This window comes from Mixophyes fleayi, chromosome 8 (genome assembly GCF_038048845.1).
Source record: "Mixophyes fleayi isolate aMixFle1 chromosome 8, aMixFle1.hap1, whole genome shotgun sequence".
Classification (NCBI taxonomy): domain Eukaryota; kingdom Metazoa; phylum Chordata; class Amphibia; order Anura; family Limnodynastidae; genus Mixophyes; species Mixophyes fleayi.
This window is the reverse complement of record NC_134409.1, coordinates 66,187,140-66,214,657: the sequence shown is the minus strand read 5'-3', so window position 1 is coordinate 66,214,657 and position 27,518 is coordinate 66,187,140. Positions and strand designations below refer to the sequence as shown.

Here is a 27,518-nt window from a genome sequence, read left to right as displayed (position 1 = left end):
GGCTGTGCCTGACCTCAGTCAGCTCTCAAAATTGTGAAAAGTAGCATGTCATTTATTTATTTTTTAAAACCAAAAGCGTTTGCTCTCCCCTCTATTTAGTCTTAACCCTAGTGCTGGCAGGCTATTGCTGTGTGTGTGTGTTAAAATCTTTGAAAATTTTTGCGTAGGGTTCCCCTATTTTAATTGAACCAGCGCTTGGCAAACCAGCCGGGGTGATAGGCACTATAGCAGGGGGGAAAACGCAGTTTGGGTCCCACGGTAATAGTTTTAACGTGCTCGTTCCGGCGGCGCCCGGAGGAACAATTGAATACCCCCCTGTGAATCGCTTCATTGCAGCTCTATTTCTGCCCAATCCTACTGAAGTGGGCAGATGCGGTTGGTTGCCCTACTCTCCCGAAAGAGTTGGCAGGTATGATGGAGTTTGTGTCATGTCATGATCCCATCAATGTACAGCGATGTGTAATATGTCACAGCTTTATTAATAAAAAGATAATTTGATTAGAATTTATTTAAATAACTCATTGAATATTAACAGCCATTTTCCCTGGAAAATAGGGACAGATGCAATTATGCTTTCATAAGTTCACACCTGCCTGATTTTTTTTCTTCAGATTTCACTTTAATATCATCCATTTTCTCTCCACCCCACGACCCTTTGCACAAACTGATTGTCTCAATTACTTTCTGGTATGGTCTACGCCGCACAAGAACTCTTCCCCTTTGTGATATTATCCTCTTTTGTGTTTTTGAGTCTTTCATTCACCATCCCCTCATTCCCTTTCACTCTCGGTTGTTCTCATTTTCTCTCCTCCTTCGTCTGTCTTCCTCTGTCTCTCCTCCCCTCACACAGTGCATGCAGTATCTTCCCGAGCTCCATTGCGGATGCTGCTGGGCCCGCGCCATATTGTACAGCCCGATTACAAGAACTTAGCACCCAACATCACAATACACAAAGCACTGTACATTGCATATCGGGGTACAAATCACAGGTCGTCGAGTGGTAACGGAGCAAAGTGTGAGTATGAGCTAATTTATGTTTATCATGTACGTTCATTCTAAACTAAACATTCTGCAAATGCACAGGGAAAATTGCAGCCGATGTCTCTGTGCTGCAGAAATGTCCATTGGACACCGTTTATGTGTTTTATTAACAATAGGGATTTTCCTGTACAAGTAGTCCCATTGTGTGGACTGTGTATGTGTACCCAGTGTTATTGATACATGGCTTTGTCTGCTTTACAAATCGGTTATTTTATTTAAATACATAATGTTGTCTTGGAAAAATCATTTAGTGAAATGAAGGTTGATGTCAACAATTAACCACATCCATGATTTGAAAGATATATATTTAGATACTAATGGCAAAATGTATGTTAGCAGCTGCAAGCTTAATATAAAACTGTACATAATAGATATCACTTGATTTGCTACATTCAATCTCTTGCATCTTCTTACCACCATTCAAGTTATTTCATTCTTCACTGCTATTTTTCTTTCATCTTACCTGATAGTGTGACCACTATGTACCCTATGGAATCTGCTGTAAAATTTTCAGAGGGGGTGATTTACAAAGTGGACTTATAGTGCATGAGTCCTGAAAATGGTAATATTACACCACAAATTAGCATTTGCAGGCTGTGTGACTAAATATATGGGATTGTGTGTTCAGTTGCATAAAATGAATGCTGCTGTTGCAAGGTTAATAAATTAGAATGGAGCAAAATAGAGGGTTATAGGCGCAAGATGCACCTTATGGGTGATCTGCAAAATGAGGCTTAACTTTACAGAGCATGTTATTTAAAAATTAGGTGGTATGGAGGTGTGACTGTCCAAGACCTGGAAATGATCCTCAAAAATCTGCCACCAAAAAGACTGTAAGACCTAATTTTAGCCAGAAAAAAATTAGTGCAAATTTGCATCAAGAAGTAAGTAATACGACTGTGCATCAATGTGTGAGTAAAGTAAAGTACACACATTCATTAAAATACATATATTAAATATATTTGTGACTTGAAATAAAGACTGTTAAATGCTCCCTGATTTTCAGAAATTATACAGAAATAAAGGAGCAGTACTTTATAAGAAAATGATACCTAGAAAGGATGAGGGGGAAGGGTCTAAAGTGACAGCTGGTACTACTGTGTGATGATGATTTCAGCTCTCTGAACCATGCACATAAAAAGAATTGCACGCCCTTTAGGTTAAATCCCGACAGTATTTCACAAAATGCTGGAGGCTATGACTGCGACAATGAGTGCGCACCTACTCTATGCCTAAGCAAATGTTTATATCTATGTGCAAGTGCTTAGATGAGGATATGCTGCACTCGGGGCAGGCTGGGCTGGGGGGCATATGCCCCCCGGGCTAGTCCCATTGTGAGCTACCTTGGGCTGGGTCACTGGCCACCTGCATTGTTTTTCCTTTAAAAAGTTTCTAATAGGCTGCTGAGTTCAAGCTTGCCCACCAGGCTATAATTTGCCAGCCATCCCCTGGCTGCACTTATTAAATTATATAGTTAAAAAACAAGTGATGTTAGTGTTACAGGTATGGTAAAACGCAGCATTTAATACTTTAATATTTCTAAGCGTTTACTGTGTGTTTCCAGGAAAGCCAAGCATATATCTTATGACTTTCTATTTTTATCTTCATATGAATTTTTTTCATAAACTGGTTACCAATGATAAAACTTATTATTATTTCCATTAGATTTCTCAGACACTATGTCTCAGGCAGTACAAACCAATGGCGCTCAACCACTGAGCAAAACATGGGAGCTAAGTTTGTATGAATTGCAAAGAACGCCACAGGTAATCGCGTGTATTTTCCTGGAAGACTTATGTTTTTTTGGGGGGTTTTTTCAATTTATATTTTAAATATTTCCTATATCCTTGAACAGGAAGCAATTACAGATGGCTTAGAAATTGTAGTGTCACCCAGAAGCCTGCACAGTGAACTGATGTGTCCAATATGCCTTGACATGCTGAAGAACACAATGACAACGAAAGAATGTTTGCACAGGTTTTGTGCTGACTGCATAATTACTGCTCTCCGAAGTGGGTAAGTAACGAGTGTGATTCTTTATTTTACTTTTTTTTTGTTTTTTATTGGTCCAAAGCCTGTCTAATCCACTTGATAAACTACTCACCCTCTTTAATAACCCTGTTACTTTATTCTGCTGTATATTTTATTACCTACATTCAATTTAGGTAAAATTGCTTTTATATAAGTAAAAAAAGTTTTAAAGCATTAGACCACCTTTAGTTTGCTTTATCGATTTAACCATTTTAGACGCTAAGGGATTCATATAGGCATGCGCAGTAGCCAAGGATCTGTCTCAGTTGAGACAGATCTCCTTCTTACCCTTCTCTTCGCTTAGAGAGGGAGAACGGGGGAGTCTAGCAATGTAAAGGTGTGTTCACGCTCTTTATGTGCTATGCTGAGTTGGTAGCAGATAAGTCTCTAGGAGATGTATCCTTTGCGGGTGCTTTCTCCTGGTGCAAGATTTGTGCTGCTGCTGCTGCAGACCATCAGCACAGACCTTGCTGTATTTAAAAATAAAAAGAAGGGAATAAATAAATGTAAAAAACAAAAACAAAAAAAAACAACGTACCCCCTTCCCCCCTAATTAGTTTAACCAACCCTAGTGCTACCATCAAAATCAGGAGGACAGAAAGCAAGGGGTCCCCACAATTTTTTTTATTACCAACACTAGGCTTTCCCAGCCTGGACTGGTGGGACTATAGCAGGGTAATCTGCTGTGTGGGGGTCCCCCTGCCATAATGCCAACCCAGCTCCATGCTGGTCAGCACAGGGCTGAAATCCCTAGGGAGATTGGGTCCGCAATCATTTGCGGCCCCCCCACCTCCTCTTGGTTTATCCATCCCAGTGCTGAAAAGCACTAGGGCTCTTCCCACTCCCCTTGAGCGGTGGGTGTGGGTTAATATTAAATAAATGCCTAAATCCATTTTGTTCCTGGTGCACTACAAGTCCTAGCATGTCCAGAGTGCCATTAAGTGTTCGTGCATGCTGGCGTTTGTAGTACTACAAACACCAGCATGCCCTGGGACCTGTAGTGCATCAAGGAAATAAGTAACTAAAACACAGATACAAGTGTAAAAATTATTTTATTGGAAATAAAAACACCCCAAAAATAAGTCCCCACTGTATGAAAATAGTTGGACATCTGAGTTGGGCTGTATACTGCATCATGATTACAGATCACTTCTGTGTCGCTCCCTTCATACAGATTTCGGTCCTGAGAATGCAGCGACTTAGGAAGAGAGCCACCCCAAAGAGACCATAGTACAGTATGTGGCTCAACTAAAATGCAATTTTTTTTAATCCCAGATGACTATATTTTGTTAATAATGCATAGTGTACATGCCAATATGCAATATGGCTGCTTTATTACAGGTGATAGGTTGTCTTTAATTTATCACCAATGTAAAATATAAAAGCACATGGTCTTTTATACTTAAGAATTCTAAAGTGACTTTTTCTGAGGTAGCTTTTTATTTTACTGATACAATATTTATTATAATAGACACATTTCAACTTGTCTACATATTCAGGTGTGCTTACCTTCACACATAGTTATAATTTTCTTAAGCCAGCAATTTCAGAACTGTGCAAAACAAACACTGAACAATCAGACACGCGAGATATACTGCCACACATGTGAGAGTGTACACATATGGTTTTTAAGCACATTTTAAATGCACTTTGTGAATATTGTTCTGGCTTCTTTTTACTGCATTGGAAATACAGGACTCCATATGGCGACGAATTAAAGCGCTGTCCTCTTACACAAAATTGATGTGGAACAGATGCAACACAATATACATGGTTTCCTTTGGTTTTAGCACAGGGTTGGGTCCCTGCAATTATTTGCACTGAGTCTTTTTAATGCAAGAAGAGTTAATGAGTTGAATATATGGATTTCTTGTATATTTGTATTTGACACCACAGTATTCCCTTGTTAGTTTGACACTAATTCTTCTTGTTATCAAGGTTTAGGTACTTGGATTGGCTGCATGTTAACCTGCCCACTTCAATGTTAAAGTTGTTTTCTCTTTGACATTCAGAAGTTGTCTGGGCTATGGCACTCAATGGGTTAACAGTGACTGTGATACTCAGAGATGTCATGGAATTCCTCTCTAAGGCGATTGAGCAATATATTACAGTGGCCAGTAGTAGGCAAATTTTGAGCTGGGGTGACTCTGCTAGTCCCACTAACCTCTTACCTGTCCTTACTGTCCCTGTCACATGCAGCTCTGCCATCACTTACTCAATCACATGATTGGTGAATCGCATCATTTTTGGCCCCACCCCATGACGTAACGACGCGTCGTTTTACAGCGGGGACAGGGCCAAAATGACGTAATTCCCTGAGAATTGCGTCATGGTAGCTCTTATCCAGTCCACTTCACTAAAAAGTGGTCAGCTGCAGGGTCATGCCCTGCTCTCCCGGATTTCATGCAGGTATCCTGGACATTCCGGGAGATTTGGCAAGTATGATGTAACTGCATGTAATATAGGATGCATTCCAATTGATCATCCTAAATCCACATTAATCCCTCCTTTGTCTGTGCCAATAAACATTACCATTCTCACCTTCTGAATTGCAGCTGTTCCTAACATGTATGGGCTCCCAGGTTTAGAGAACTCTTTGCTATTACTGTGGTCAGAGCCATACTCTTGTAGTCAAACCTAGTTATGATGTAACCAGGGATTCTTTTTTTATGTGATCTTTATTTTTCATTTTTAGAACTTTAGAATTTCCATTTTTAGAGATTTTAGAATTACAAAGCAAAGAAATATCAACAGACGAAAAAATAACAGTGATACAGATCTGTTCCCTTATACATTACTGGATACAATTAAGGTAGACCAGGACTTGTTGTGACAACAGAAGTGTGGCAGGAACATTTTTAACTGAAAGTTGTGGGCTGTAAAGGCAAATACTGGTTTTAATGGTTCAAAGAAGATGCATGGGAAACGGTGTCACAGGCATTCTGCTTATTGTGCAGGGAGAGGGAGGATGGGGTGAAGCAGAAGGGTGCTTGTGAAAAAGGGAGGTAGACTAGGTCTGATCACCAGGGTGCTGCCTTTTGCTAACTCAACATCTCTTCTTTGATCTTTACTCATTGATGCTTATTATAGGGGTAGTTTACTAAACAAATAACATCCCTGTCAGCAGTCAGTTTATTCCCTTCTGCATTCACTGATGAGCAGTGAGGAATGGTCTGTTGCTGTGGAAACCCTGTAAAGGAGAGTCACTTACTACACTGTCATGTATGCTGTCCGGCTGCTGAAGCTAGACAGCATTGTAAAACACCCACCTTATTAATAACAATCTTTATTTGGTAACAAAGTACTTACCAGCCCATGTTCTATACATTGTCAATAGAATCCGTAGTCATACTACTTCATCAGCATATTTTGATTCTTCCCTTGATATGGTGTAATCCAAAAGACTATCAAAGACCAAAAAAACAGAATACCTAATCTTAGTTCCTTAATTTACCGTGAGTAAAGATTAAAAAAAAATCCTTATCCCTAATGCCCAAATGGGTACATCAATAGATTCTCAGTGGGAAATCTTCTGTACTAACTATGAACTGTAATTAGTTGAAATAGTGTGATGAAGAAGGGGAGCAGTGTGATGAAGGGGTAGCAGTGGTATGAAGGAGGGGAGCAGTGGTATGAAAGAGGGGAGCAGTGGTATGAAAGAGGGGAGACATTGTGATGAAACAGGAGAACAGAGTGATGAAGTAGGGGATCAGTGTGATAAAGGAGGGTAACACTGTGATGAAAGTGGGGAGCAGTGTGATGAAGGAGGAAACACAATGTGATGAAGGAGTGGAGCAGTGTGATGAAGGAGGGGACAAGGTGTGATGAAGGGAGCACAGTGTGACGAAGGAGTGGAGCAGTTTGATGAAGGAGGGCATACAGTGTGATGAAGAGGCGGGCACAGTGTGATGAAGGGGGAACAGTGTGATGAAGGAGCGGGCACAGTGTGATGAAGGGGGAACAGTGTGATGAAGGAGTGAAGCACTGACAGTGTAGGGAAGTGATGATGAAATACCCGGCCGTCAGTGAGGAGTAGGGAGCAGGGTATGGGAGTGTGGGCAATATCCTCCAAAATTTTTCAATATTATTGCAAATTATTACAGCTGCCCCCAGCCAGATACTTCTTAATGCCACCCAACTGGCAAAATTTTCTGGGGAGAACACTGAGAATTTAATATCTTGAGGTATTTTTTTTTCACATAAGAGGTGGCATACTTTAACAAAAAAAATGTTATTTCTGGTTTAACCCTTCCCTCTGCTGTGAAGGGATTTATTTTAATTCACTGGATAGTAGTCATTCTGAACCTATGGATGTTCTCAGAAACACTGGGCTCTACTATCTAGCCATTGTTTGATCATAAATTTAATTATAACACTCTTTGATCTGTGTTGGTTCTTGACCTTACTGTTCTGTTAACCCTTGGAGCAAGGTGTACATGCCAGTGTTTGGGTACTAGCCCAGTTCTGAATTAGTTCATTTGAATTGTTAACTTCTAATGGTTATTCCTAGTTAAACATATATTGGGCTAATATATATTTAAAAATAACTCTACAAAGATAGCTAAAGCAGATCAATTTACTTGCAAAATTTAGGTGCCAACCATTTTGACTTGTCAAATGTACAAAAATGGAGTAAGACTTACACAACAGCAGATGTGACTATTTTTTGACAACCCTGTGTTAAACTGGCTATAGTGGCTCTTTTGTTATTTTCGTATAGATTTTCTGTGCAATAATTTGAATGTACAATTGAGGTACATGCTCTGCAATCCAGTCATTTAACACAGCTGTCTTTAATCATATTGCAATTTAAATAATGAGCGAATGATTCGCCCACATTACAATTTTGACCTGACAGGGCAGAAATGTAGGACATTTGTAGGCTCTTTAGAGTTTATTTTTATGATTACCATCTATACACTTCACCTTAAATCTATTTGTTTTGGATGCAATGTTTCTACCTAATCCAATGGGATTCCGGATCAAATTGGCCATCTAGAATTGATTGTATTGTCGTCCACACACATTGTTTCACAATTTGATAAAAATATATGATTGTTAAAGTATTTATAATTTAACCATCCATAATTTATTAATAAAAATATCCCTTCCCGATAAAGTTCTTTAAATAACAAGCCTGTTAGCATTAGCACAATTGTTCCAAGAGAGGTTAATTCAGCTCAGGTGTATTTTTCGTAATGCGCCCTATCTGACTGGACCTTACACATGACAAATTGACCCTTGTGAGTAGGGTAAACATATTTGTGAAAGTATCAAAATGTCCTTTCATGTTTTAATGAATTTATATTTTACTGAAGTTTGTCTTTAAACCCTATGGTGGCTGAGATAAGACATCAGCTTTAAGAATGTGGAATGTTGCCTGTCCCCGATTAAAACTAATAGACATTATAGTTTGCGTACATGCTATTTAAGCAAATGTTGTTTATTGGCATAAATGACTAATCTTTTACTTTATTTTTTTCAGCAAGCATATGATAGTTCCCACTCATATAAAAACACAACAGGATACAGATAGTTAGTGTATTGAATAAGCTATACCTTTATGATACTTAACAGAAAGAAGAATAACCATGAGATTCTTTCAAATGAAGCAAAATCAGAGTGCAAGTGGTGGAACATGATTGAGTATAGTCAAATAAACTCTATTGTAGTCAGTGGTATTAATGACTTTATTGTTAATATTTAAAATATTCCCAAAAAGGACCAAATCATGTGGAGCTCTGTGCTTGTACATTATCAATTCCAGTTTATACAGCTTCAGTTCTACACACAACTTTTGTCCAACTTATGAAAATGGTGTGTTTATATTGTATGACCGTCTTTCTGTGTTTATACGCACTCTAATGCGCTATCGGGACTGCTCTATTATACACAAATACCATAAAGTACAAATACATCTTGTTGTGCAAGTTTGCATAGTCTTGACAATGATTGAAAGATTCATCTAATTTATTGATATAATCTTATGTTAGGGGTAATGATTTTGTACTGAAAATATATTTATTTTGAAGACCATATATTTTATATGCCTGCTATGGTGTAAGTTAATGGTACTTCCTTAGGTGATGACTGGGGTAAAAATGATTGCTTTGTAAGTAACCTTTTCCCAATGATTTTTTATAATTTGGCCACTAAGGAATGAATATTACATTGGAGTGATAAATGGTGTTTCATTTTCCCATAGCAGTTTTCACTATTTTCAGTAACTTAAAACGTGCAAATAAATAATGGAATGGATGAAACGTGACGGTCAGCTAGTTAGAATTAGATATATTTTGCATTTTACGTGTATTTTCTTCACAATCTTTATGCAGAGTTACACTATACAACAACACAATACTATTTTATTTTTTGTTTTAAAAACATGTTTTTTTTTTCCTGCAGAAACAAAGAATGCCCAACATGTCGCAAAAAATTAGTCTCCAAAAGATCATTACGGCCAGACCCAAATTTTGATGCACTTATCAGTAAAATCTACCCAAGTCGCGATGAATATGAAGCTCACCAGGAAAGAGTTTTGGCCAGGATCAACAAACATAACAATCAACAAGCACTGAGCCACAGTATCGAGGAGGGCCTTAAAATACAAGCAATGAACAGGTAAAGTCTATGGGTAGTTCTATGTGACAAGATGGAGAGCTCTGCGTCAACGCAGAGTGGTTTATTCTGCATCACAGGGAGATGACTGAAAAACTTTTAGTTCTTTTTTTGTATTTGATCTAAAGAAGATTGAACCAGTTCTGGGTACAATTATTGCCTCTGTATTATCGGAGCTTTATTAATAGGATTCACAGAGGCAAAGCTTTAAAGTCTAGGTACTTTATGTTTAATCATTTAAATATTTAAAATATGGGTCTTGCAAGGCCTATCATGCCTGCTTCAGAACTCTAGCCCTTTTGTAAAGGTTCATGGTTCAGAAAATAAAGCAGGTGATTTTATGAAATCTGAGACTTTTATTTTAGTAAGAGCACCCCATTTACATATTTTATATTACTGTGGTCAGAGTGCAAACTTATCTTAATTCACGGATTAACTCAATTTATGGATGTCCTGTACACACGGATATTATAGAAAATCCATGGCGCTCTAGTGATGTATGCATTGATAGTTTCCGTCATGCTTTTTCTCTATTGTTATGCATTGAGTACTCATTTATCTTTGGATCAATGACCCTTATTTCATTTTGTGTTTGCTCATGTCATACTTTAATGAGCTTGGTTCATTTTATGATTTATTTATTTTTTACAGCTGCTATGTCAATTGTAATGTTTTATACCGTTCTGTCTGATCATATATCTCTAAATGCTTTTTTAGACAAAGTCCATACAGATTTGGACTTATTGGCCTAAAATCATACAGATGTCTTTCAGAGATCTCAGTCAGACAACTTTCTGTAATGTATGCAAGGTTTGCTGGAGATAGGTATAGAGAATCTACTGTATGTTAGACTGCAGTCTTTCAGTTACATCACAGATGTTATGTTGCTCTTAAAAAGAAATACATGACTAGTAATGCAGAGGTATTGTCTTCAGTCATTTGAAAGATTGTATTTTTGCGTTGTTTCTCTGTGACACAGAACACTCTACTTGTAATATTACAACTGGCTGATTTTATTGTAAGTGGTGCTTTGTCTACTGTTTCTGTCCTTTAATAATTGTCTATGTGGTTTGTTTTATTAAATGTTGTATATTATGTTCTTGTTATGTTTATACAACTACCAATAACAAGTATTCATTTCAACTAAATATGTTCCATGCATGCTGCAAAATTCAGAATACATCAGGGCTGTCTTAACAGCCCCCGGGCAAAGCAGTGCACTGGGACCTACCTATACAACCACTCACAGGAATAAAAATGTAAATTCTTTATTAAATTAAACTTATATTTATTGGTACCTCCCAACAAAATCAGTGTTACTACTAGCAGAGGGAAGCAACTGACGCAGACTCTTAAAAATATTAGAAGACTTTTATTATAGCTTTATGTCTTCAAGAAATCATGTGTGTTGTTTTTGTTTTGCTTATGTACAATTAGTACGCGTACGTTGTTTTCTTTCAAGGTCAAGGTATGTATTTGCAATAGCAAGATCGCATGTACACATAACAGCTGATACTGAGGTGGTTAGTCCACCTAAACATTTTAATATAAAGGGTTTGAAGTTTCTACTTAAATCTCCTGAAGTAATATACTGAAAAGTTGGCACGTTTATGGGGAGCCTATGCTCGTGGGGCCCTCGGGCAACTGCCCAGCGTGCCCATACGTTAAGACGGCTCTGCTTCACATATTTCAAAAAATAAAAATGCAAATAAATGAAATGTAGTTGGTGGCAATCACATTTCTACACTTTTGTAGTTGTTTTTTTAAATCTTTTGTTTAATCAAACCAATCATTGGCCTAGATATTAATTTCTGTCTATACATACAATTATTGGTTCGTTGATCAAAGGATTTTGTGTGCCTATCTTGCCTTTTGTCATGGACCATAATTACTTGCTGTGTTGTATTTTTTAAATTATTATTCTTTTTTCCCTTGTTAATATGTTTTCACTTGACTTTTCATCAGTTTATTTTCTGTATACTATTTATGTTTTATCTAAAAATCAAACAGAGAGGGGCGCTTCCATAGTGCGTTATCAGACTTTAATGGTAAAAGATCATTTGCATATACACGTACCAAAGTCTTTGATATGTGTATATGCAAATGATCTTTTACCATTAAAGTCTGATAACACACTATGGAAGCGCCCCTCTCTGTTTGATTTTTAGATGATTCTGTGCCTGTGGAGATCGGGCTATAAGAGGGAAGACGCGCGGCTTCTATACCGCTAGTGCTATAAGGAATCCGGCTACCTGTATCTACAATTTGGCTGGACTGATATTTTATCAAGGGACAATTGGGACTTCTTTTGGCGTACTGTATAACCATTATATTTATTTATGTTTTATATTTATTTATAATTTTCTCATTTTACATTTTACTAGCGTTGGCTGCGGAAGCCCTCAAAAACGCATACTCTAGTCAAGAAGTGGTGCTATGGGCATTTGTTGAGAAGGTCACTTTCTGTTGTTGTAATAAAATGTTTTACCATATGTGACCAGTGTTAGAAAGTGTGTATAAGGATTTTTCCTCACCAGTGATTAATGGGATTTGATGGACTACATGCATATAATTTATTTAAATTCCTTCATGCCTGTGCATTATACATGTGCAGCAGACATGACAGGACTTTAATAAGTTTTTTGGGTCATTATAAAAGGGTTGGCCTGTCAGAGCACCATCACTGGTTGTCTCTTGACTCTGGTCACTTAGCATCGATGACTATGTGATTCCTATGTTAGCGAACCACTACAGCAAAAGAGTAACAGTATAAGTTTTTACTGTTGTGAATCCCTTATCTGCCCTCCTAGCCATTTAGCTGGCAGAGCAGAGGGGAGCTGCTTGTTGATAATGTAGGAAAATATTATTTAGTCTTGGCAAATCTACCTCCGGTCATGAACGGTGTAATGTACCTGGGATTCAAATGTCAGGGTTTATTCAAAGAATGCCAAAATAATGTCTTGATCTGACAGAAAGCAGAGCCCTAATGTATTAGAAATATTACATAATAAAGAATATTTTGCAAGATATACCTGTAAGTGTTTTATCTTGATGGTCACTAGAAACTTTACAATGCAAATAAATATACTAGGTATTATGTTAATTAATTTTAACTGCATTAAATTATCAGGAATATTTCTAAAAGGACAATGTAGGTCATATGGAATATGATGAAGAATATAAAATTATAAGACAATGTCATTCCAGATAAATTCATAAGAATTATTATTATTATTATTATTATTATTATTATTAATAAACTAAGTTGAGTGACAGAAGTTTATATGACCTAATGGTATATTCTATAGAAAATCCTGTATAACATACTTCATAAAATGACTTTGAATTGTTTTAAACATTCCCATTTAGTTAAATCATTTTATTTAAAGTCAATTTTGGTTGTGCTTCTTTCCTGTAAATAAAAGAATTGTGTCAGGAAAAGAAATAGAGGATAGTGCAAAAGGCTCTTTCAGATTGTATACATGTAGACTCTAGATCTTATACCATCCCCCATAGTAGTAGGATTATATTTGATATTATATATAAGGAGTTACAACTGAATTTATCAAGAATCGAAACGCTTAATTAATAACAGAGGATTTAGCTGCAGTACAAGATCAACCAAGGTTGGTGAGTAAACCTATGCAAAGGATTTGCACCATTTGTAACTATTTATGCTGCACTGCCACCTACATAAACAAAGTCACTTCATTGCGGCTGGAGATTGGTCCTGGCTTTCATCAGGGGCCTGTGAGAAGAAATGCCTGAGAAGTACAGCTGCTTGTAGCAGCCCCCGGGGCTCCTGTTGGAAGGTGCATCATGTTAGTAAAATCTTTTATATTGCTGGGAGTTCAGCTTTGACATATTATGTTAATATGTTAAGACATTTTCATTTCGACTTCAATCTGTGTCCCAAGTTTTTTTTTATTATTATTATTTATTTATTTTTGAAATAATTTTCTCGTTGGTGCTTTCAAATAGATGAAAGAATTGTTAGACATTACAAGCCGGATGCTGAGTTAAGAGCAAAGCAAAGAAAACTATGTTGGATTGGAGGGGGAGGTAAATTTAAAATATAAGGACTGATATATAGTTGGAATACGGCATGTCATACATTAACTTTAATTTCAGTGTTAAAATAAAGTTTTTAAGTTTTTGTGTGCTACATGAAAAAACAGTCAGTATTTTTTTTGCGTGCAAAAAAAGAAATCAGTCTCTAACCCTTGCTTTGGAACATGTTTTATCCATGTGCAAATTTGCTCCTTTTTTTTGCTTTGCTCCTAACTCAGAATCAGGTGCTACATGTGTTAAACGCAGAGCCGGATTAACCTAATGGTCTTTCTGGGCGATAGCCCAGGGGCCTCAGGCAGCTTTGGAGCCCTAACAAAGATGTTTATGTAATATTGCCTACGATCGTGTCGGGGGCGACCTCCATTCATTCTAGGCAGGCGCAGCCAACAGCAAATCTGATGCTGTTAGCTGCCCTGCTGTCCGTGCGGCCGTGGTGTACAGTGCGCTACTAGAGAGCAGGTCTCGTGAGACTATGACTCATAGTATCGCGAGATCTCCTTGCTAAGCAGCGCACTACTCACCGTGCCTGCACGGACAGCGGGAAAAGAAGAAAGAAGAGGAGCCTGGAGTCTGCAGTGAGAGAAGAGGACCAGGTAAGTGCTATATTATATATATTGGGGGGGGGGGGCTCACAGAACTACTAGCCCGGGGGCCTGCATTTCCTTAATACAGCCCTGGTTAAACAGTTACGTAGTAGTAAAATAGACAAGATGGAACAAAGAGCAGATGCTTTGAATGGCCAGGAAATTGATTTTTCACAAATGGAAGCAGATTGCACATACAATATCCATATACATTGCAAAACATTGTATTACACTAGTTTTGATTGTATGTAGCAAAAGAAAAGGCTTGTACAGTAATCTGTTCTTTTTATTCAGATTTGTAATGTGAATCAGACAATTTAGTGGCATGGCTGTTTTGCGGCTAGAAAGTCTGGGGTAATTAAAAAGTGGTACTGTGACAATGACAAAAGCACCTGAATGGATGGGTGCCAGTCAAGTTCATTTCAACACCCTGACCCTATCCTTCTTTCTTGTATTCAGATTCTGAAGCCTGGAGAATAGAGAGCAATAGGGATAATTCGATTTCCTCTTTTACTTTGAAAATTAGAACTTTTTTACAGTCATTTTTACTGCTACTACATTTGCATTCATCTGCATGCAACCTAAATTGTATCCGCTGAATGATACAAAGGGCTTGCCTGGGTGATGAAATGTGTAGAATTCAGGAAACTGGTCAAGAAAAGTCTTTTACTAATATTATTCTGCTCAGACCAGTAGAGTGAAATACGTTTAATGTCACTAATGTTTATTATCATTCATTTGTAAACAAATGCTAAGTAATTAAACTAATGAAAGATAAGTCTTTTGTGGTTTTCTTTAAGGCTTGGTAGTATTAATCTTTCTGACTTGGAATATTTAAACATTTGCATATATATATACATACATATATATATATATATATATATATATATATATATATATATATATATATATATAAATATATATATAATATATATTGCATAGATACACAGAGCAGGAACAGTATCTTGTGTTCGTTATGGAGAAACAAAACCTGCCGTTAGGAAAATATGATCTTTTTGCATGAGACATTTTTGTTACTTCATGTTCAATCCATCAAGTAGATTTGTTAATTTTTGGTGCCCTTGGATATGAAACAGATAGGTCATATTAGGTCTGTTTATTAGATACAGTTGTATCCAACAGAAGATTTGTTTCTGTTTCTACACATTGGAAAAATAATTGCTAGGATTTTTTTTTGAAGGTGGAGTTCCTCTTTAGTTGTCATATTTGCTTTTTGGAATAATATGTAGATTAGCACTTCAAATAAAATAAATCCACAAATTGTATTCCAGCCAAATTTGACTATTGGTTTTGGATATATCCCAATTTGGAGTCAATGCATAGGTAATTACTATAGGTATCTTCTGTTTTGTGCTGTGTACAGGGAAAGGAGAACATTCTAATCTGCTTACCAGTTTCTTCTTCTGGAAAATAAACAAAACCGCAGGAGAAGAACATAATGGTAAGCCAATTTAGAATTTTCTCTTTTTGGCAACAAAATCTTTATTTAACAGTAGCAAAATATTTATCTAATGGCAACATTGCCCTATCAATATTTATCTGAAACACATAAATAGTAATTGGAGAGCAAGTTTGAGCACCAGTCCCAGGGCAGAAAGCTAGAATTGGATACAGATATCTTTCAGTGCTAATAAAACAGTTATGTGTGTGTTTGTTTATGTCTGTATGTATGTATGTATGTATGTATGTATGTATGTATATATGTATGTATGAATATGTGAGTATATTTGTTGATATTGGCTGAAAATCAGAGCTGTACCTTGTGCATGTGATACATGCTTTTAAAATAAGTGCTGTTATAAGGCAGCATTCAGAGGCATGTGCCACTGTTTCTAATATGTTTTTATGCTGAGTTTAGCACATCCAGTTATGCACACTTTAATCTTGATAATTGTGTATTAGCATATAAATAGAACACAAAAGTTTGTGTTATCTGTGTAACATTTCTTAAACAGCCTTTCTCTCCATCAGTATTTTTGCTCACTTAATATTTGACACTGTATCTGCTTAATGTAAAAGACCAAGGTTATACATATGCTTCACATAATTTCCTAAATTACGTTTTACCTTATTATAAACGGAGGGTGTAAATGGAGAGAGGCAGAATTGCCAGATAATGATGGAATGGCTTTTGCTTTGCAGGTTACAGAGAGGTAAGAAGCAGCAAGTGGACAATGGGAGTGGAGCTGAAGATAATGCAGACAGTTCCCACTGCAGTAATGCTTCCGTACATAGCAACCAGGAAGCTGGGCCAAGTAACAAGAGGACCAAAACATCTGATGATTCTGGTCTAGAGTTGGACACTAACAATGAGACTGTTACAATGGATCCTGTGTTGGATGGATCCAGTGAGATAGAGTTGGTCTTCAGACCCCACCCTACACTAATGGAGAAGGACGATAATGCTCAGACTCGGTAATAAGTGAACATTGTCTGTAGTAATTGATATAATCTCAAATTTAACTGCATATTTTTTTCATGCAAAATACTACTTATGTTATTTCACCCCAAAAATTCCATTAATGATCTTACTCAGCCGCTCTCTTACAAATTCTAACAGCAAGGCCAATTTTTTTACAGATGTGATAAACATTTAACTGGTGACATCTCAACTTGTTCAACCAATAGTTGAAGCAAGGGGTTGTTTTTTTTCCCCTGCCTACTTGTGCAGCCAAGAGGGGATTAATGAAGGTACCCAAATTTCTTCTAAATCACAGTATGAATTCTGTAGGGTCCACGGCACAAAATCGGACAAAACAGGAGGAATAAGCATGTGTGTGATTCTCTTTCTGAAGTTAGAAATGTGCATTTTATTGAATACAGAAGAATATAGTGCAGTTTTGTCCCAACAAAGATGTTACTAATAATATAATAAAAAGGTGCTCAACTTAAGGTTCACCTTGTATTGGGCAAGTAATAAAATACAATCTTGCTTAATCAATAATGAGTAAAACAGAGTTTATCTCATCTGCAAAAAAAGTAAACACAATACTGTAACATTTAAAATAAATTCAGAAACATGGGATGCACTCACATGATGCACAGGGACAATAGACTTATAATAATGGACTCCTATTCTGGTCTGCAGTATCAGAAATGGTCAGTAGATGATGTTACCGTTGTTCCTACCAGTGTCAGTGTAACTACTTGTACTGCGTTTCATGAGACTCAGTTATAAGACAAGTGGCAAACATATTATCAGTAGGAGAACTTAAAAAGCTTGGTCGTGCTTGATAGGCTGTCCTCGAGTGCAAAAGTTATTTACATACAGTGTCCATATATAATTAACATAAATAACACAATTAACATTGATAAATAATACACAGTGCATCTATGGCAGAGTCTGAAAGCTCCATTTGTTCTGAATAGCATGTATGTAAATGAATAGCATATAAATAAAAATTATTAGCATATGTATAAAAAATTATGGTACCATTTAGTTGTGTCCTTATATTGAATAAACGTAATGATTAAAAGTATAAATAAATATTCATTCTAGGGAGTGTGAGATTTAGTACTTATTAATACAGGCACAATTTTTAAATCTCTGCATGGTCCCCACTCAATTCCATTCATAACTTTCAAACTTATGAAAAGTTATGTCATTAGAGACCAAACAGTGAATCTGTACACCCTTCCACCTACTAAAGGTGAGAACCTAATAATATATATTCACTCATTATAATGGTTGTGTCTGTATTACACTATTATTGTTCCTTCTCTTCAGTGGCGGATCCATGGGGGGGGGGGGGCAGTGGCGCACGCAGGGGGGTTTCCGATTCTCCAGAAACCCCTCCCCTCCGCGAACCAATGGTACTGTACAGCAGCCGCGGCGCTGTCAAAGAAGCGTCCGCGGCAGTGCTGTATTGTATAATACAGCACTGCCGCGGATGCTGCTTGACAGCGCTGCAGCTGCTGTAGGATTCAGACTCGCCGAAATGGAGCTGCTCCCTCTCGCAATATTTTTTTTTTTTCGGGGGGGCGGAAACCCCCCCTTCTAAATCCTGCTTTCGCCCCTGCGGGGGGGGGGGGGGTGGGGGGGGATCGGGGCAATCGCTTCCCCTAGAGGGGCTTCTTGCTCACGGCTGCACACTATGTGCAGGTCCGCTCGGCAGTGACAGGCAGGGACAATGTGCTGCCCGGCTGCTCTGATTGTGTTTTAAACACAATCAGAGCAGCCGGGCAGCACATTTTCCCTGCCTGTCACTGCCGAGCGGACCTGCACATACTGTGCAGTCTCAGAAGTCAGAAAGGGGGCGGGGCCTAAATCCCCCCCCCCCCCCTTAAATCGCCCGGGGGACAACTATTTTCTAGATCCGCCCCTGCTCCTCTTTAAGGTTTTGTGCCAATGAATCTCTAGACAACCACTTTTCACAGTTGACATGTAATTCTATTTGAAAAAATTACATATTACATATGTGTGCATAGGTCCCAATTTATTTTCTGCTGAGAAATGCATTTTTGAAATTCAATTTTGTTTTGTAAATACATCCATGTTTTCACTTCAAAGGTACATAAAGACTTCTGGAAATGCTACAGTTGATCATTTATCTAAATATCTTGCGGTGAGGCTCGCTCTTGAAGAATTTCGGAGTAAAGGGGAGTCAAACCAGATGAATCTGAATACTGCCAGTGAAAAACAGTATACTATATACATTGCTACAGCCAATGGGCAATTTACAGTAAGTTTTTTTGTTTGTTTTTCTTGTTTTTTTATCTCCCATTCAGTAACCACAGAGTGCCCACGAGCTGAATAGCACAATGCCGAGATCACAAGGCAGGAAGAAGAGGCTATTGTATCATCAATTTGAACAATGGTAGCAAAGCTAATTTCAGATGTTTGAGGAGTACATGTCCCAAAGTCTCCCACAGTTATGCTCTTGGGTGATTATTCCCAGTGACTTAATTTAATGTTTCTTATGACAGCTAGATTTCATTTAGCAGACCAGTTTAAAATGTCATGCTGGTCTCTATCATAGTGGGTGTAAAGATCCACACGGAACTGTTGTTCAGTGGCTTAGAGGGAACTGAATCCAGGGGTAGGAAATTACAGAAATAGACAGGATGGTAAGGTGGGAGATAATTCACAGTGGGACTATGATTCATAGATCTAGCAAAGACAGACACGATTAAAAGTCAAGAAAAAGGAACAGTCTGGAAAGCCAGTGTCAGAAATACAGAACAGTTAGTCATACAGGAGGACCAAAACACGTAACAAGCCAGGCCAGAGGTTAATACCAGAAATCAAACCGGATAAAAAAAGTATAACATGACACAGAGACAACAAAAGATAACCATCATTACTGGGGAAGAAAAGCAAGGATAGGAGGGAATAGCACCTGACACAGACATCACAGTGTCAGTCATTGTTCCCGATCATTGGATTCTCTTGGGCATATAGCAGCTCCCTTTCCTTTCAGGACTGCCCTTGGGAATGCCAATACCCCTAGGATTGCACAAGGATCTTCAGAACTACATCATGGCAAGTTTTGGCTGACAGGGCCAAGATTGGGAGACAAGAGAAAGATAACCAACGATAACAAATTAATAGACGGGGTTAGGATTATCTTCTAAATGTAAATGAAGCCCTAAAATTAGATTAGAAGACAAAAATAACAAAGACTAAGATTAAGACTGAGACGAGATAATCGCAAAACAGGGATCAGTAATCCAGTGTAGGGCTGAATATAGGGTCAGTTCCACAAAACGCTTTAGCAATTTCCAGTTTACCCACAGGCCCTATATACTCCTGGAGGTTGGTAGGAACTTGCTACAGCTTGTCTTGTTAACATGCAGTAGACACACACACATAATTGCAAGGGAAAGAGATAGCTACTTATGTATCCTAGAGACTAAGTAGCAGGCAGAGATCACAAGTTCAAGTCCATGCAGGACCTGACAGTGACATTCATCATAGAAAACAAATGGATAATCTCTGTTGCAAGTGATACCTTTGAACAGTTTAACCATGTCTCCCATGGAAAAAACATTTTCTTAAAGCTTGACACCCACAAGTCATTGATCCCAAACGCTCCCTCCAAACTCACCTTTCCACACTTGCATACCCAGCCGCATCTTAAGACAATTCCCTCCTCACGCTCCACCTGCCCCTTTTACACCACCTCTATCATCTCCGTTTACTACCCTAATCCTCTTAATGTTAACTCGCACAAATTTGGCAATCTAGCTCTTATCTCCTCATCCTCTTTGTAATGTTTCCTTTCTATTTGTGTCTTCTTGTCTAGCTGCTTCTCTTGTATTGATTTTTATTGATTCTATTGTTTCTCTTGTCCCTATAGACTGCATTGCTACCTCCTTTTTCCCATCCTATTTCCTTTTGGCTTGTAGAAGTTTCTGACTAAATTTAAACAATTTTAAAAGACATTAATGGGCAGCACGGGGGCTTAGTGGTTAGCACTTCTGCTAACAGCACTGGGGTCATGAGTTAAATTCCTAACCATGGACTTATCTGTGTGGAGTTTGTATGTTATCCCCGTGTTTGCATGGGTTTCTTCCGGGTGCTCTGGTTTCTTCCCACACTCCAAAAACATACTAGTAGGTTAATTGGCTGCTATCAAATTGACCCTAGTCTGTCCTTGTGTAAGTGTTAGGGAATTTAGATTGTAAGCTCTATTAGGGCAGGCACTGATGTGAGTGCGTTCTCTGTACAGAGCTGCGGAATTAGTTGGCGCTATATAAATTATGATGATGATGATGATGAATGATTGTAATTTTTGACTGAGATATATTCCTGTCCCATTCATCATCATCATCATCACCATTTATTTATATAGCGCCACTATATCTGCAGCGCTGTACAGAGAACTCATTCACATCAGTCCTTGCCCCATTGGAGCTTACAGTCTAAATTCCCTAACAAACACACACACAGACTAGGGTCAATTTGATAGCAGCCAATTAACCTACCACTATGTTTTTGGAGTGTGGGAGAAAACCGGAGCACCAGGAGGAAACTCACGCAAACACAGGGAGAACATACAAACTCCACACAGAAAAGGCCATGGTCGGGAATTGAACTCATGACCCCAGTGTTGTGAGGCAGAAGTGCTAGCCACTTAGCCACTGTCCCATTGAAGGACACTAACATTATTACTATTATTAATGTAGATTTGTAAGGCACCATACAGTAGGGAAAACAATACATACTTAAAATGGACATACAAGGTAGACAAAATAAACACAGACATGAAAACAAAGGGTATGAAGGACCCTGCTCATTAGAGAGCTTGCATTCTAAGTGGAAGAGGGCTCAGCTGAAGCAAGAGGAGCAAATGTGGCTCAGAGTGGAGATTGGGACAGTTATAAGGGTGCATTAGTGTGAATAGTGTTATCTGCGATAAAGTTACCTGTAAAAAAGTGATGGGTTTTCAAAGAGCATAATTACATTGTGAATTATCTCTCATTCTTTCATGGTATGGTAGCTTTTACATATATAGCAGGGAATGTTAACACTAGCTTCTTTATGTAAGGCAACATGTGTATTGGGTTAGTGTCCTTTAAATTACAATAGGGAGGTATGTTGTAATTAATCTTCATATATATAATCCAGCGGCCTGATTCATTAAGGATCTTAACTTAAGAAACTTCTCATTTAAGTCTCCTGGACAAAACCATGTTACAATGCAAGGGGTGCAAATTAGTATTCTGTTTTGCACATAAGTTAAATACTGGCTGTTTTTTCATGTAGCACACAAATACTTGATAGCTTATTTGTACACTGAAATTTAAAGTTGATATTTGTGTGCTACATGGAAAAACAGCCAGTATTTAACTTATGTGCAAAACAGAATACTAATTTGCACCCCTTGCATTGTAACATGGTTTTGTCCAGGAGACTGAAATAAGAAGTTTCTTAAGTTAAGATCCTTAATGAATCAGGCACCAGATGATCAAATATTTGGGTCACATATAGCAAATGCAATCTTTGGCACATATTTGGGTCACATATAGCAAATGCAATCTTTGGCACTGTTGAGAACTATTGAATTTGTTACTATATATGTTAAATATATGTTAAAGGAAATTTGATCCACTCACAGTGTTAAACAGTCCTTTTTCATTTTTAGGTTTTAAATGGCTCATTTTCCTTGGAACTAGTTAGCGAAAAGTACTGGAAGGTAAATAAACCAATGGAACTCTACTACGCACCCACCAAGGAGCACAAATAGTGTTGGACTATCCTTTCAGAAAGGTGCTTCTTGATATTTGAAGATTCAAACAGTTATGAACTTTGCACTTTTGAAGCAAGTGACGCCTCTTATTTTACAGATATACGTGAATTTATTTACAAAAACAATTTTGTGACAGTGTTTTTGAGGACTGGCCTTCACATTTGCTTGGAGCAAAAGTGATTTCTTTGAGACAAGGTCTATAGCTTTACATAATAATAAGGATTTATTTTTATGTTCTTGGTTTTCTTGTTTATTTAATATGTTGGCTTATTTGAAAATATGCATTATTTTGCAGACAAATGCAGAAACAGAAGGGAACATTTCATATATATCACAAATGTGTGTCTGTTATGGTGCATAATGTATGCACATTGCTCTGTCATTTTAGAAATATTTATACCCAAACATATACAGTAGAAAATGTATATAATTTCTATGAAAATTAAATTTGTTATTCCTTCTGAGGCGCAAATAGTTGTTCTCAAATATTTTTATGCTTCCCCATGTTGCATCAAGAACTAAGGAAACCTTGTCAGATAAGACTTGTGTTGCAAGTTATTGGTATTGATAATGGTTAAAACAGGAAAACACTATTTGAAATCAAATACATTTTGCAGTGCCACATGTATTTATATACTTAAAGTTCTTGTAGGCATGTAAATGTTTGTGACTATAATCTTGTACAAGTTTCTGATATAAACCTGCTTTAACTAGTCTGTTGAAGTCAATATAATCTGTACATTGAGACATTTGTTAATAAAATCTTTTCAATTTGCAAAAGTCTTGAATTGAGCTGTTCCTTTTCCCCATGATGTGTTTTAGATACATATAATGGAACACAAAAACATCTGAATTTCAAGCTAAAGCAATTGAGAGAAAAGTTTCATTGTGTGCAGCTATCCTTACATGTGTATTTTGCTAAATGTGCATTTTGCTTTAAGCGTTACAACTGGTGTTTCTTACATTTGGCAGAATTCACTTGGATATGAGATACATTTGTGAAGTTGGGCCAGTAGTTCTATATCTTTCTTTACTGGTTTATCTACTGACTATAAAAATGTACAAAATACCTGATTATAGATAATGACTCCGAGCCTTTCTTTTTATTGAGAGTAAACATTTTGGAGTTTTATATGTATACACCATGTTTATATTATCTCTTGGTATGTGTCAAATTCACTGTTTGTTTTGAAAAAACTCTAATAAAATTACCTTTAAAAAAAACAAAAAAAAATACAGAAAGATTATCTCATAAGTTGACACCTTAAAAAAAAATAAAAATTTTTTTTTTACAAAACATGCAATTTTTTTTTTTTTTTTTTTTTTTTTAAACCAGCATTTTAAAAGACAATATAATTGAGAAATTAAATTGTTTTCCAGTGTAAACTTTGCAAACTCATTCACCTGCTGAGACATACTGAAATTCATATACAATTGAAATTCACTCCTCTATTGGCATCTTTGCTGTTTTTTTTCTAATTTTCTACATTTCTTTCAGAAAATTGTTGAAATGAAAAAAATATTTTAGCCACTTATTATTGTTTTTATTTGCAGTGGACTAAACCATAAAATGTTACTAAGTCATGTATTATTCCACACAGAGATCCTTCAATGGACCAAATATAATTATTGCTATCTTTTAAAAGTAGTTATAAATAATCAGATTTCAAGCAGGTGATTTTCCTTCACTTTGAAACCGAATTCACATGTGCCTGCAATATAAATTCACTTATACTGGTCTATAAAATGTAACTTTTGGAATGTTAAATTGATCTGATATGGTGTTTCTCATAGTATTTTTTTGTGCTGATTTCAAATCTGTTTGCCAAATTTACATGGGTTTTTTAGTAACATGCTTTTAAAAATCATTTAAATTTGAATTTTCCTTTAATATTCTCAAAATAATACTTATGCATTTAACTCAAATAAAATGAACTTTTAGTGCTTTTTCTGCTATATTTAGCTTGAGGAACAGCATATTTGAATTCCATTTTCCTTGGTAGCGAGTTTCCATTGTTGATATATTCTCGTGGAAGCGTTCACTTACATCTCCAAGATTTTCTGGGAAAAAGTCCAAATGCGAATCCCCAAAAATTATTTTCAAAGACATATTGCATAGTTTTTAAGAAGTTCACTAACCAGTTCTTTTTAGTTCACAGCCTGCTTGTTTCCCAGGACGTTTTTCTCAGCCTTATGTAATGATCATTGCACACACACAGCCCACTCAGTACTTTTACCTTTGCAGTCTGGCTGGTCCATTGTGCAATATGATGTAGCACATGCCCTTGTGTTTCTAACTCCTATTGTCCTATAGATTGTAAGCTTTCGAGCAGGGTTCTCTTACCTCTCTGTATGTATTACCCAGTATTGTCTTATTAATGTTTGTTCCCAATTGTAAAGCGCTACGGAATTTGCTGGCACTATATAAATAAATGTTGATGATGATGATCCCCATGCAGCTGTCTCAGACTTGTTCAAGCTTCTCTCAAAATCTTCATCCTTCATGAGCTCTCGTATTTGTGGTTGAACAAATATCCCTTTTTTGATTTTTGCTTCACTTATTCTAGGAAACTCTGCATTACGAATGTCTTCTGAATCTAAGCTCCATGCTTTTGGTGGCACTGGAATATGTAGCTCTGCACTGCAGAAAATTCAACTGAATACTTAAACTTGCTTGTGTTTTCACTGATTTGTGTGATACAAAAATAACAGTCTGTGGAATTGTCCTTTGCTTCTGTCCATACCATGGGAACTGCAAATGACATGTGAAGAGATTTACCATTCAGCCAACTATTAAGCAAAGTTACACACGAAGGACAACAGATATGAGGAGCCTCCAGATCTCCAATTTTGCACCCAAAGTAGAACTCATACGTTTTGCTTACCAAAGGAGTAATGTTTCTTCTTTGTGACTTGAAAGGTAATTCACCACACACGTAACAAAAATTGTTTGGATGAGGCATTTTGTAGAAGTATGCACACCGTATACTTATAAACTGAACCTGAAAATGGAGGAGTAAATCATACAGTTTCATTATTATATAAGCAGCAGATTTATCTACTTTATTTCCTGCTTATACACAAATAAATTATTAATAGGGAATGGCTAATGCATTTAACTTGAATGTTTGCTCATTATAAAAGTCATTAAACAAAAATAAATAATTTTACAAAATTTAAAAAAATACTTATACACTTACTTTATACTTAACAGGTTGTTTTGAGCAAAATGTATAATTTAAAAAAAAAAGAAATATGTCAGTTTAAATTAATATTAGCCCTTAGGACAACTTCTGACCTCATTTTTGGAATCAGCATGAGAATCTAAATAACAATCAGTAAAAATTATCCATTTAACAAAACCATTATTGACCAGTGTTATTAAACAAGTTTGAATAGGGAAAATGACTCATTCTCCTCTGTTGTGTCACTGTCTGTACTGCAGTGAGAATGGAGAAAAGAAAGCCAGATAATTGTCTGTGGAGGTCAGACAGAAGATTGTAGCCAAACATGGACAATCTCAAGATCTCAAGGCTACAAAACAATCTCCTGATACTGTTTCAATCCTACTTAATGTTATAAGGAAGTGTAAGGCTTGTGGCACTGTAGAAATCCTACCTGGACGTGGCCGCAAAAGACAACTTGAGCAAAGATTGTATAGCAGTATTGTGGTGGAGATAGCACCTTGATCAAAAGCAAACAGATCTAAGCTGATTTTCAGACACAAGGAGCGACAGTTTCAACTCACAAAATATGTTGCCAACTGAATGAACAGGGGTTATATGGTAGGAGGCCCAGGAGGGCACTACTTCAGTGATAGAAACATAAGAAAGCCAGTTTGGAGTTTGCCAAAATAACCCGACGTCATGATTCTAGCAGATTAAGTGGATTCTTGTTCGTCATCCTGGAATAGCACTGACAGGAACCGAAGCTGCAGAGTCTAATAAACCCAAAGTTTTCATCAGAGTCACCCACAAGGGGATTTGGGCTTTGCTGCTGATAGGTTTGCTGCTGGTATTTGCGGTCCTCTGCCCTTCCTCCAGATGTGACGAGCTGGTGACAGATGAAAGAAGGTTAACATAACTAGGACTGGTACACAGAGGGACTGCAGAGTACCAAATTGAATAGCAGAAAGAAGTGTCAAAAGAAGCTGGGTCAGCAACAAATAGGAACAGAAGCACACCCAAATGACAGTCCGAACAGAGGTCAAGAATGGTCCAGGTCATAATTCACAGACATTAGCCACAAGATGCACAGCAGAGGGAATGCACCGGATAATGGATTCAGTAAGTGACAGCCGGACTCCAGAATATGACACCTGAACAATCAAAATTCCACCTGGAAGAATTTCTTTTGGGCGGATGAAACCAATTTAGAGCTTTTTGGTAAGGCATATCAGCACAATATATACAGAAAGGAAAACTAAGCATCCAAACAAAACACCTTCCCTACAGCCAAAAATGGAGGAGGCTCAGTTTTGGGGTTGTAGTTCATGTGAATGTGTGCAGGGCATCATGGACTCTGCAGATTATCAGGCCCTTTTTTGAAAAAAATACAAAGGATACTACATAGAGTATCCACCTGGTATCACAATTCTGTGCATCAGACGTCTATATTAATGAGAATCTGTCATGCTTAAGATTCTCTCCATTTTCCATAGCACCTCTCCCGTGAGCACAGATGAGCTATAGAAGGAAGGTGTCTGGGGGCAAGCATGTCTATGGTTATAGTTGACATTTGTCATTTGCATATTGACAATTGACATATTTTATGCTCTCTCCCTGGTTCTTCTTTGGACCTAAATATTGAATTAACTTAAACATGACTGGTACTATTTAATTAAAAAGCAGGACCTTGTTATTATCATTAGTATTAACATATTTATATAGCTCAAGCAAACTCCAAAGCACTTTGTAATTTCTTCAATAGGTAAAATATTTATTAACATGTTTCCATATTG

The 27,518-nt window shown here is 37.1% G+C and overlaps 1 protein-coding gene and 1 long non-coding RNA gene across 3 annotated transcripts in view; one reads left to right on the top strand and one right to left on the bottom strand.

Moving 5' to 3' along the window:
- Positions 1-656: 656 nt before the first annotated feature.
- Positions 657-23,338, top strand: RNF2 (ring finger protein 2). 2 transcript variants are annotated; one of them, XM_075182664.1, is made up of 8 exons: positions 965-1,015; positions 1,809-1,925; positions 2,707-2,807; positions 2,897-3,057; positions 9,478-9,693; positions 16,509-16,781; positions 18,877-19,048; positions 22,454-23,338. In XM_075182664.1, exons 3-8 carry the CDS (start codon positions 2,721-2,723, stop codon positions 22,553-22,555), a joined length of 1,011 nt encoding a protein of 336 aa, XP_075038765.1. In that variant the 5' UTR covers positions 965-1,015; positions 1,809-1,925; positions 2,707-2,720; the 3' UTR covers positions 22,556-23,338. The 2 variants fall into 2 exon arrangements, with proteins under 2 accessions (XP_075038764.1, XP_075038765.1); XM_075182663.1 differs by lacking the exon at positions 1,809-1,925 and having other exon boundaries at positions 657-1,015.
- A 1,678-nt stretch (positions 23,339-25,016) lies between these two features.
- LOC142100094 (uncharacterized) overlaps positions 25,017-27,518 on the bottom strand; it is a 56,617-nt gene continuing 54,115 nt past the window's right edge. Inside the window, exons 4-5 of the long non-coding RNA XR_012678697.1 lie at positions 25,444-25,560; positions 25,017-25,310 (exon numbers count right to left, since the gene is read on the bottom strand). This is a non-coding gene — a long non-coding RNA (uncharacterized LOC142100094). The remainder of the gene's footprint in view (positions 25,311-25,443; positions 25,561-27,518) is intronic.